General features: G+C 40.5%; 1 protein-coding gene across 1 annotated transcript in view; it reads left to right on the top strand.

Annotated features, from left to right (window-relative positions):
- ANKRD55 (ankyrin repeat domain 55) overlaps positions 1 to 12,231 on the top strand; it is a 95,990-nt gene extending 83,759 nt beyond the window's left edge. Inside the window, exons 9-11 of the mRNA XM_049649482.1 lie at positions 968 to 1,629; positions 9,617 to 9,709; positions 11,655 to 12,231. Of these exons, the coding sequence (XP_049505439.1) occupies positions 968 to 1,629; positions 9,617 to 9,709; positions 11,655 to 11,776 (877 nt within the window). The 3' untranslated portion in view covers positions 11,777 to 12,231. The remainder of the gene's footprint in view (positions 1 to 967; positions 1,630 to 9,616; positions 9,710 to 11,654) is intronic.
- The last annotated feature ends 268 nt before the right edge of the window (positions 12,232 to 12,499 follow it).

Raw genomic sequence — 12,499 nt, 5'->3', positions numbered from 1 at the left:
AGTCAAGTGGTGATGTTTTTCAAATTACAAATTACAGTATCTCACTCTGAAGAGTAATGTTGCAATCTGGCTTTTAGGGCACACACATGGGTCAGATTTCATCATTAACTCATACCACAGAAAGCACTAAGTCAGTTGTGGCCTCAAAAGAGAGTAACAGAATTTTCCAAGCAAGAAAAACAGAATCGTGCCTCAGGGAAACTGTCCACATAAGAGGAGCCCGTCGGACAACTGCTGACCTTTTTTTCTTTAGAATTTGCCTGCCCATTGGGCATTGCTCACTTTTCTTCTGCTGCCACACCCGATCTCTGGGACAAACACTTCCTCGTGGGCAGCTAAAGCCCAGACTAAAGCTTCTTCCCTCGGTTTCCTTTTTTAAAAAGTATTTTCCAATAGGAAATTTAGTAAAAACTGAAAGGGAAACAAAGAACATTCAAAAAGCATAAAACGGGCAGGCTTCCTGAGGTAGATAATGTCTGAGCTATGCCTAGATCTTATGAGATCTCTTTCAGAGAAAACCTGAAACCACATTTCCCCTGTCTCTACAAGCTCCCCTTGCCTCTACCACTTGAAGCCTGAACTCACCCTTAGCCTTCATCTCTGTGACTTAAAACTTATACCCCTACTGACTGTGCTTGAGAAGTGAGAACAGTAATGCTTTAAGCTGTTTTCAACTTAGTTTATCCCTTGGTGAAAATGTATGATCTAGAGGTAGATTTTGAAAGGACAGTTCCTGAGGGACTAAGAGGAATCTAAGAAATAGTCTAACTATGGCAAGGAGTGGAGTAACAAAGGGTTTTGCAAGTTCTTCCACCTGACCTTTGACTTGAAAGTGCTTTGGGGTGTCTTTGGATTACCTAAGACAACCTTCTCAAGCAGATGAAATAGAGGGAGGCAGTGTTTGGTTGGGGGATTGTGACCACTTCCTAGCTTCTTACAGAGTCCTTGTTATTTTACATTCCCATAGAACAGAGCCTACTCGACCCTTTCCTTCCCAGAGCAGTAGACCCCAGAAGAAGGAGGGACGATTCAGCATGCTCAACCAAATCTTCTGCAAAAACAAAAAAGAAGAGCAGAGAGCCTATCAGAAGGATCACAGCAGGGATCGACACAGGGGGGAGCACACCTCGGAAGTCGATGACATCATCACCACCTTTGACGGCATCGTGGATACCAACTGCCAAGAAGGGCCAGGCGATCAGGTGGCTATGATTGACCTTAAGAAGCGGACCTCAGAGAATTCAAAACATCTCTTGCTAGAAAAGAAGCCTCTGGGCCCCAAGGGGCTTCCACCAATCAGAACGCAGAGTCTCCCACCCATCACCGTGGGCAGTCACTTCCTGACAGCTTCCCAGGGGACCACTTCCCATACTGGTCTGAGCTCCGGTAGTCATCATATGGCCCAGCGATCTCAGAAAAGCCGCAGTGAGCAGGACTTACTGCATAACAGAACTGGTTGCCAAGCGTTGCTAGATAACCCCTGGAGAGGCGATTCTAACCAGGTGTTCTGTAAGGCTGGGACTGTGTCTTCTTCTGATAAACTGCTGGACAGATTGCTCACCAGTGGCTCTGGTCACCAGGAGGTCTTTGGGCTGCCACATCTTCCTCATCTACATAATCCTTCATCAGGTATTACCCTTGCTTCCCTCTTCCTCATTCCTGGCAGGCTCTCTCCAAGAAATGTTTCCTATAGTTCTGGGCTAGGAACTTGGGGTGACAGTAGCCTAGAAGGCAGGGCCAGAGCAAAATGGATGATTAGGACCAACATTTTTCCTTGAGTCTACTGGACTCAAGATCTCTAGGCTATTGAAACATTCTGCTTTTCCACCCTGAGGGCAATCATCAAGTTAAAGTATGTGCCTTCTTATATTCCCAACAGATATGTGTAGTGATTGGAAGATAAAAGCAGAAATATTACTATTTCCAGTAGCTAAGATTCTTAACCAGGGATAGTGGCAATATCAATTATGAGGGGTTGACTTGTTTGTGTGATGGCTTGCTTTTAAATCAGGTGTTCAATCCCTACTTCAGACCTACAGAAGCAAAATTTTGGTGAGGGAGGAGAGGAAATGGCAATACCTTCTAGGTAACATTCACACATTAATGGTTCAAGTTTCCACACATACCAAAGGCTTACATTGTAATTCTCCCTGCTGTCTCTTCCCCAAGCCAACCAATGCCACTCATCCAAAGCTACTAATATTTTTTGTTGTTTATTCTTCCAGAGATATTTTATACACGGGTATACACACATACACACACACACACACACACACACACACACAAAATAGGTATAAGTAAGTATATATCCCCCTTTAAATAAGTATATCACACTAAAGAATTTGTTTTTATACACATATAAACAATATATATATATATATTTTTTTAAATGGTCCGCAGGTGATTTTGATGCACACTAGAGAAAGGGAAACATTGTTTTAAAGCAGAGGCTGCAAAACAGCTTCCAAAATTAGTTCATTGCCACAGAATCTTGTTTTGTTTTCAAGTGAATTAATTGCCAATATTTAAAAATCATCAAGTATTACATAAAAAAATAGAAAATTCTAGCCGTTTCTGAAAAATTAAAAAGCCTGGCAACACTGAACCCAAATTCCACTTGGTAATAATAGGCCAGGTATGAATACCCACTGTCCCCTTGAACACCAGCTAGACATCACTGTCCCCAGTTCAACCCAGTCCAAGTCTCTAGTATCTCTCCAAGGAGTGTCAGTTTTTCTTCATTAATGTGTCTCTGTTGTTTTTCTCATAGTAGGGTTAAGAGAAAAAAATGATGTATCTTGAACCCACATTTCTGTCAAACATAGAAGAATGAAAGACTGAGAGGGCTATGTGTATTGTAAGAAGTGGAGGAGGGATGAGGCACCTGGGTGGCTCAGTCAGTTGAACATCCGACTCTTGGTTTCGGCTCAGGTCATGATCTCACAGTTTGTGGGTTTGAACTCTGTGTCGGGCTCTAAGCTGACAGCTTGGGATTCTCCCTCTCTCTCTCTCTCTCTGCCTCTCCCCCACTCACACTCACTCTTCACTTTCCTTCTCTCTCTGAAAATAAAGAAATAAAATCTTTTAAAAAAAGAAATGGAGGAATATATATATTTGGAAATAAGAAATATTCCTTCCTAAAAAAAAAAAGAAAGAAATGTTCCTTCCTGTTTAATATGCAGCATGAGCCTAGCTCTCTTCCCTCATTTATGTGTGCCTGGTCTGGTGTCTGAAACAGGTAGAGGTAGAGTATGACTCCCCTCATACATATTTACATGTATGTGTGAGAAACAGACATCCTGGTGTCTGAGAAAAACTCCACCCAACATTTTACTTCCTCCACAAAGCGCTAAAGTATGTGGTTAGTGCCATAGGTAATGTTTTTGCCTTTGTTCTACAGAAGGATCAGGAAGGAAAGATATTAGTCTTCTTCTTCTGATACTTTAGTGGTCTCCAGGGCCTCAACCCGTCCTCCTTTCTGGAGTTGGTCCTGTCCTGGCTAATATCTCCTCCTTTGAAAATCTTTTGAAATTTGTGAAAATCTTGTTCTTTTTCTGTTCCCAAGAGAGCCTGTCTTTTTCTGTCAGTTAGGAATGGGCTCAGCCTCCTGTAAAAGAAACCAAAGTAACAATGGCTTAAACAACATAGAAATTTATTGCTCTCATAGGAAAGAAGTCTGAAGTAGGTAGTTCCCAGGTGTTTGGTAGCTCCATGATCACCAAAAACCTAGGCTCCTTCCTCCTGTGTGCTCCACAGCTTACCATATGACTTCCATTCTTCAGGTTATTTCACGGTCCATTAAGGCTAACAGAGAAGGAGGAAAGAAACAGAGAGAGGGGGAACATGGATTTTCCCAGCTGAATCAGCTCCCGTTAAGACATCATTGCCCTTAAGTCCACATATCTGTTTACATCTCATTGGCCAGAACTTTAATCATATGGTCACGCCTATTGGCATGGGAGAGTGGGAATTGCAGTCTTTTATCTCAGCATGAGGCTGTCCCTCAAAAGTTGGATTTTTGTTTCTAAGAGAGAAGAGAGATTTTATAGTGGATAAAGAACTAGTAGATTATGGCATTTGTACTATCTAAAACTTTCTGTATTATTGGAAATAAAATGAAATTCAATAAACTCGGTTTGAAAATTAGCTTCATTTGCCAGTGAAGTGACTTGAAAAGTCCTGGAGTGGCAGAATAGTAGAAAAGAAGCAAAATTCTCCAAGAGAATCTTAAATAATTAGCTGTGGCTACATCAAAGCATTTATTTTTTAACCAATGTTTTTAAGTTTATTTATTTTTGAGACAGAGGGAGACAGAGTGCAATCAGGGGAGGGGCAGAGAGAGAGAGGGAGACACAGAATCTGAAGCAGACACCAGGCTCTGAGTTGTCAGCATAGAGCCCAACGCAGGGCTCAAACTCACAAACCGGGAGATCATGACCTGAGCCGAAGTCAGATGCTTCACTGACTGAGCCACCCAGGTGCCCCTTCAACCAATGTTTTTAAGCACTGATAATAGCTAGGAGCCATTCTAGGCAACTGAGTTGTGGTAAGATAAATCTCCCAAGAATCTTCAGCCTATAAATGAGTTTTAAAAGATATGGATTTGCTAAAATGATTATGCAACTGACTTCAAGGTACTTTTCTTATCATGTTTAGTTACAAGATCATAGGGTTTTGAAATGGAAAGGACCTTATTCATTAAATGGTTAGAGGGTCTGCCATTCTAATTTGTCAAGAGGCGGACTACTACAAGGGCTAAGACATCTGGGTTCAAATTCTGGCTCTGTCACTTAGGTGCTGTTACTTAATCTCTCTGGGCTTTTGTTTCTTCACCTGAAAAGAATGGGAGGAAATACCTAACCATACCTAACTATAGTGTTGTGAGTTGCTGTTAAATTAAAAGAGGTGATACAGGTAAAGTATTTAGAACAGTGATTTGAACAAAGTGTTATACCCACACAAACGTATTTGGTTTTTTAAAACTATGTGCCAAGCCCCATACTAAGCACTATGGTTTAGTTACAAGCTAGGAATCACCTTGTTTTAAAGATGATGAAACTTAAGTAAATGTGCTAGTCAACTGCCTGATTGCCCTCACGTCTAGTTTTTTCCTCCAGCCCTATTCTGTCTCTCAGGGAATGACACTTCCCAAGCTCCCTTGCAGCTGCTCCCAGGTACTTTTGGCCAAGTATCAGGAGGCACTGGCAGATGAGGAAGAGCAGGAGAAGGAGGGAAAACAGTGTAGTTGTCCACAATGGCCCTGTGCTTTTTCTGGAAGCTCCCACAGTGGTTCCATCTCCTTCATGCTCCCTCCACACAGCTGCTCACTCTGTAGCTCTGGCCCCCACTAGCTTAACACCATCCTTTCCCCTTATCTCTCCAGCCTAGAGATGGTTGCTTTTTTTTTTTTTTTTTTTTTTTCAGTGGTTGATCTCTGGATTGTCCTCTACCCTCTCTTCTGTTTGGCTTCTTAGTTTTTCTAACACCAATAGAAACAAGTTTCTGTATGAAATTCCCTCTGTTTCAAAAACCAAGAGAGGTCCCTTTTTTCCTGGGTGAGCCCCAACTGATAAAACAAGACATATCTCTCTGAGCCACAGTTTCTTACTCACCCAGAGGCTGGGACCATTATACCTCATCAGGCTCTTTTCAGTTATAATTCACATGGCCTAGAAGAGTTAAAACAGTTTGCTCCAAGTTTTACAACTAATTGATGATGTATTCTGTACTTGAACCCAGATCTCCAAAATAGGAAGGTATCACCATGGCAATGTATTTCTCTGAAAGTCCAGTTTGGTAGTAAGCTTACCAATTACCCACAGTGTAATTGTCTGAGAAATGACATTGTCCTCCCCAAAACAAAAAAGATTTTCCTGCCTTACGGATTTTATTTTTGCGGACATTTTTAACTCAGTTTGAAATGTTTTGGCAACTACCGAGGCTCTGGACTACGATTAGGAGGCTCACTTGGGTGGTTTTAGTGTTAGTCTAGGCAGGTTGAAACAGTAGATTTCTACACTGAGCTGCCATATTTGATATGAAAGCCTATCGCTTCTCAGCCTTTTGGCTAAGATCATGTGTGATATGAAAGCCTAATACAGTAAAGTAGTTGGATAATCTAAGTCATACCATTGCACCACTGATTTGAACTTGGATAGTAGCTTTAGCATAGGATTTTCTCTTTTCCTGCCCTGGATTTAGTAGAAATAATAAGGGCTAGCTAGCACTGCCACTGTTTGAATTCCTGGCAGCCATTAACCTGTGCTTGCATCAGCAACCCTGAACATTGAGCTGTAATGATTATTGCTTAACATTCATTGAGACCTGTCAGTGGGCTAGATGGAGAAAGATGGGGGGTGAGGCACTTAGCCTAATGAGGAAATTTGGAGCACATCAGCTTAATTCATTGCAAACAGCTTTCAGAGAAAATGGAACAGAAAGCTCTGAGGTGTTTGCTACCAGCCTGGTTATTTACAAGCCATCACACAGAAAGCAAGAAAGCTCTCGCTTCCCTTCTCCCTTAAGAGAGAACTTCCTTCTCCCTAATTTTCTAACATATCCTAGCAACAATGCAGCCTCCTCCCTGTGTATGGCTGATCTAGTGATCCCTCTGTTGAAACCCATCACAGGTGCTACATCTTTTCCAGGACAAAAGCCAGATTCTTGAGCCGGTAAACAAAATCCTCCCAGCATGGCAGGGCCTCACTTTCTGTTGTCAGCTTCTGTGCCTCACATCTCTAATCCTTTCCCCCATCCCCCTGAACAGTTCCTTGAATATCTCTCAGTTCCCTGACAACCCATACCTTTCACTCTATGACGTCAGTGCCCATGTTATTTTTAGCTTCTGTCCACTATGGGCTTAACAGACTTGTACAGATTTTTAAGAACCACCTCAAAACTTCTCTGCAAGTCACCCTGACCTCTATAGGAGGTGTGGCTCTTTCTTACTGTGAATCATAGAAGAATAGCTCTATCTTGTTGAGCCTCCTGGGGGCAGATGGCAAACTGAACTGCGTACTTCCCCTTCAATAATACTGCAGAAGAGGAGTCTTTAATCCCTATTCTGGAAATGAGGAAATTGAGGCATAGAGAGGTTAGCCCACCGCTCGGTAGGGCACAGAGCTAGGTAGGAAGTGACAGAGCAGACATTCAAGTGAGCTCTGTGGGAGTTAAGACACCTCCACCTGTCTGGAGCCCTCTTTTCTGTGTGATGCCCTCACGGCACTGCTCATGGGCTCCAAAAGTATCCGTTAACCTGTTTTTCTTCCAACGTACACTGTAATCACCTCCTGAGCATCTTGCCTTCTCCTCTTTGTACTCTAGCTCAGGAATATGGTGAGCACACAACAGAGGAGTGCTGAATTTATTTAGTTGTTAAACAAAGGGATTTAGTTGAAAACCTTTTCTGCCTTTGAAGTCTAGGACAGTGGTCCTCAACCCTGTCCCCACAGGCTGGAGGTCCCTTTCAGTGCCTGCAGCACAGATGGACTGCACACAGCTCCACCTCCTCCTTCAAAACTGAGCCAAATGCCAGTGCAGAATGAAGTTGAGCTCTGCTTTCACTTCCCAAATCACTGCCACACCCTGTTTCTGCCCACTTCTCTCATCCTGCCAAAATTGCTTTGGCTGCTAGGGAGGCAGGATAGGTTCTAGGTCAGACAGACCTAAATTGGAGCCCAGTCACTTTCCATTATATGACCTTGCGCACTTTTGAGAACTCCTCCAAGCCACAGTATCCTCAGGGATGATAATAGTATCTATCTCACAAGGGAAAGTGATTGTTAGGATTAAATGAGATTATGCATATAGGATTGAGCCCAGTCCCCGACAATAGCCCAATAGACATTATCCATAATTACCATTATCTCATTTCTTGGTTTTGCAAATTTCTGCTCAATTCATGGATAAATAAGGTATGAGTTAATAAGGGTGCTTACTTACTGTAATTACTCACTATTATTCTACTGAGGAATGTTTTCTTTTTAAATAATAGTTTGTGAAGTTATTTGACCTTTAGGATACAAAGGAATGAAAATATAATATCCACCAGAGAGACTGGAAGTTTTGCTCAGTCTTCATCAAATGGCAGTGCTCAGATTACTGCTCCTATAATACGCCTTTGGACTCACCTAAGCAGATAGACAGTGGATCTTGGCTAATGCTTTTTCTGTTTCCCCTTATCTAAGGACGACTTGGTCCAAACAGAAGAATTAAACCTATGAGCAGTACTGTAGTTGTTCTGATTCTTTCAAGACTACGAGGCGACAAATTAAATGAATACATTCCCTACTCTCCCAGAGATCGTGTTAAACACGCTACAGAATAAAAATGTAATAATTGCTAATGCTTATTGAGTGTTAACCTTGTAAGCTACATGTTTTACATTTGTTCTCCTACCTAATTTTTAGGACAAGTGAAAAAGACAGACACAATTATTTTCACCATTTTGTACATAAGGAAATTTTAGAGAGGGAGAATCTCTTGTCCAAGTTGGCAAAAAGTCTAATCCTGTCCCATTTAGTCAACTATGTATAAGGACCTGAATAACTTGGGTATTTTTTATATTTTCAGATATTTAGATCTATCTCCTGTAATGAGTAGTCTGTTGATAAATGTTTAACAGCTGGCTCTCTGGAAGAAAAATCAGTGCTTGCTGATTTTCATGGTATAAATACTTCCACTATGGCCAATGTTGAGCCACCACTGTGATGTCAACCAGCTCACTAAATTCCTAAAATTTTAACCATTGGTTCCCAAGAGCCAGTATACATGGTTCCAGCACAGCACTACTTATGGCCTAAATTAGAGAATAGCAATCTCCCAGGTGACTTCACCCAGATCCATCTTCTAGGTCAGTGACGCTCAATCCTACCACACAATAGAATCCTTTGGGAACCAGTAAAAATCTGATGCCCTATCCCAGTCCCAGAGATTCTTTTTTAATTGATCTGGGATTTGGCTAGGGCAGCAAAACTCCTCAGACAATTCTTATGTGCAGCCAGCATTGAGAAACCCTGGTCTGGAAGAATATCCCCTACTTATCTGTATCATTTAGCACGGATTTGACTGATGGGTTGTACTTTATGCCCTATTTTTTTTTTTTCAAGCTTTTAAGTTTTATAGAGTGGGTGGCCAACTGTGCTTGTTTATGAAGTTATATTTAAACTGATTTATTCAAGAAATGATTTCTGATGTTCTTTTCTTTCATTTAACTAGTGATTGGCATATAATAAAAACCAGTAAGGTGTAGCTACTATTATTTTTGTTGTTATTAGCATCTGTTTTTTAATTTTTTTAAATGTTTATTTATTTTTGAGAGATAGACAAAGCACAAGCAGGGGAGGGGCAGAGAGACAGGGCACAGAATCTGAAGCAGGTTCCAGGCTCTGAGCTGTCAGTGCAGAGCTCAATGCAGGGCTCGAACTCACGAACCTTGAGATCATGACCTGATCCGAAGTCAGATGCTTAACCGACTAAGCTACCCAGGTACCCCTGTTGTTATTAGTATCTTAACTTTAGTGATCACTAACAATTTTATGATTATCTTATCCATTGGATTTTACAATTTGCACTTGGTTGCATCTCAAATTATTGATACAATTATGTTTGTCCCCAGGACAAAATTTTCAGCATCTGTCCCCAAACAGACCCCAAATCAGGGATCATCCTTTCACCCGGAACAACCTAGCTCCCTTACCAGACCAAAAATGTAAGTATTATGAATCTTCTTCAGCTTCCTTTGCAAGTGTTAACATGTCTAAACACAACTAACTGTTATTTCAGTTTACTTTCATTTTTCAAGGGAACATCAGGTGCCAAAACTTGTAAATTACAGGAAAATAGAATAGAGACAGTTCTTTAAAGCTTCATCCAACTTGGTAATGCTTATTAAAAAAAAAAAAAGAATACTTCCCTCCCTTGAGGAATTTTTATGTTTGGATTATAAAAACAACAACAGAAGTTTATTTTGCTATGTACTATTTAATGTGTTTAAGAAGGTGCTTTAAAAATTCTTAAGATTGGTCTCTTGACATTGGTTTCCCTATTACAATGAACAGATGGAAATATGTATCATCTTTGTACTCAGAGGCTACACATCCCTAAACAGAAAGGAATAATCAAGTAGATGTTGTTCACCTATATTACTCCTGACATTGTTGATCTATTTTATAATATTTTGTACAAAAATTTCTCACAATATAAAATACTAAAAATATTCTATTCAGCCAGTGATCTTCAAGTTTGAGTGTACTTAAGTATTACCTAGGGTACTTGTTATAGAGTAGATTTCTGATCCCCACACCCAGAAATTCTGAATTTGTATATTTTCATATCTGTATTATGAGGCAGGTTCTATTATTATTCCCATTGTACAGATGAGAAAACTTGAGTTCAGAAAGGTTGCATGATTTTCCCAACATTATTTAGGTAGTAAGTAGCAGAGCCGGGAGCAAAACTATAGGACTATGAGTCAGCTGCCTCATGAAAACAAGCAATACTTACTGGATTCTAATTTCCTTCCTTCCTTTTCTTTCTATCCCAGCCCACTCATTTATAACATGTATGCAGACACGCAATGTATTATCTTCCCCATCCCTCGCCATAACCTCTTAATTACAGAGGTTGAAAGATTTAGGAACTGCCCTGTTCAAACAAGTTTCTTAACCTTCAATTTCCTTCCTTGGCCTGTAAGAGTAGTGCCAGCCTGATAAGGTTGTTGGGAGGGTTACACAAGATAACATATGGAAAATACTGGCAACTATTTGCAAAGAATTAATATCCAATACGTCTTTTCCTGCCCCAAGCTGTAGTTTGGATGGTACCAATCGAGAGCTCTAGGATTCCTTAGGTAAAATCAGTAATCCACGGGGTCTTAGTATTACCCTGTCTTTATGCAGATAAGGAAAGGGAGAGGTGGAGATACATGTCCAAATTCACACAGAGTTAGTAGCAGAAACCAAAATGCATTCCTCAGCTTTTTCTGATTTATGTAAAGTGAGAGTTTTGGATGGTGCGAATTCAATCACTGGATGAAATTCAAGCCTGACCTTGTATTTAAACAGAAATGTACTCACAAAGACATCTAATTAAGTAGCCGGTCAGCCTTGAATCCTGGTGAGGCTTGGAGAAGCCAGAGAGGGGATTTTCTTTGGCAGAGCCCAGGAGCTTTGGTCTGCACAATTAAATTTAAGGAGGGAAGAGAAGATAAAGACTTTGATCAAGTTTAGCTCTGCGAAAAAGAAATGGAAAGCTACACAGTGTTTTTCCTAAAAGAAACCGAGAACCTTTTGAGGCTTGCATAGAAGTGCAGTACAAATGTCTTGGGGCTCATTTAGAGCATTGTGCTGACTTGGCCATCAACAGCTGCTCCACCCCAGGAAAAGAGAGCTCTGCCAGGAACGTACAGCCCAATCATGTTTTGATCAAACTTGGCTCTGTCCTGTATTTGTACATATTTGACATCCCTGATGACACGTGGTGAGCCTGAATAGATACAGATATACAGCTTTCTCCTGCAGCCAGGCTCTCACCAGATAAGCTTCTTAGAAATGCCTCCACTCCTTAAGACATAACATTGTTTCCCCCCACCATTTCTCCTGAGACTCTCACAGAAGCAAACCTTGAAAGTCTCTCCTTCTATTCTTTCTCCTCAGTTCTATCTGGAGAATCTCTGAGGACAAACCGAGTGCTACCTGCTATTCCAAGCCAACGGGGACACAGCACAGCAGGCAAAGAAAGTGAAAACTTTGTCAATCCCACCAATGATGAGAATTAGCTGTGGCTCACTGACTGTAAAAATAGGGATTATATATATTTTCAACTGTCAAGGGATAAGATTACTCTAGTTTGTGAGAACAAAGACTGATTCAGTAAATTGCATTCTAGAAGCCATTCACAGTTTTACAACTCCTTCCTAATGACATTTCCCAAACAAGCACTTGGAATCTTTGATTATATATATATTTTAAGTCTGTGAGTTGCTCTGACCTCTACATGCCAAAACTAAAAGTCAGAATATGTTATCAGCAGGGAAACAGCTATGTTTGGCTTGCACTGTGGTATCAGCAGAGATTTTTTTTTCCTGAACGATTTTATGTTCTAAAAATGTATGCTTTGCTGAATAAAAAAAAAAAACAACAAAAAGCATATTCCATAGTTTTCTTCACATTCATTGTAATTCTACCCTTGGTTGATGAAACTTAATTAAAATGAAAGTAGCAAATTCCTTTAATCACAGTTTAGTCACAGTTTTTGGCTTTTAAATGTACAAGCTTCTGTAAAATATTTTCTAACATCTGATCCTGGTAACAGCCCAAATCATTTGCCAATGTTTATGTATCTTCTTTGTTATTTGATTATTTCCACCTATTGTCACTTTCAGATGTGATTAATAGTGAGAAGATCATGTGAGTTGGAAGGGTCTACATCCTGGCCTAACAGAATGAAATCGGCACTTCTCATACATTCCTCAAATACTCTATGTATTTAATCATTCTTT

This window comes from Panthera uncia (assembly GCF_023721935.1).
Source record: "Panthera uncia isolate 11264 chromosome A1 unlocalized genomic scaffold, Puncia_PCG_1.0 HiC_scaffold_17, whole genome shotgun sequence".
Taxonomy (NCBI): Eukaryota; Metazoa; Chordata; class Mammalia; order Carnivora; family Felidae; genus Panthera; species Panthera uncia.
This window is presented reverse-complemented; position numbering and strand designations above follow the sequence as displayed.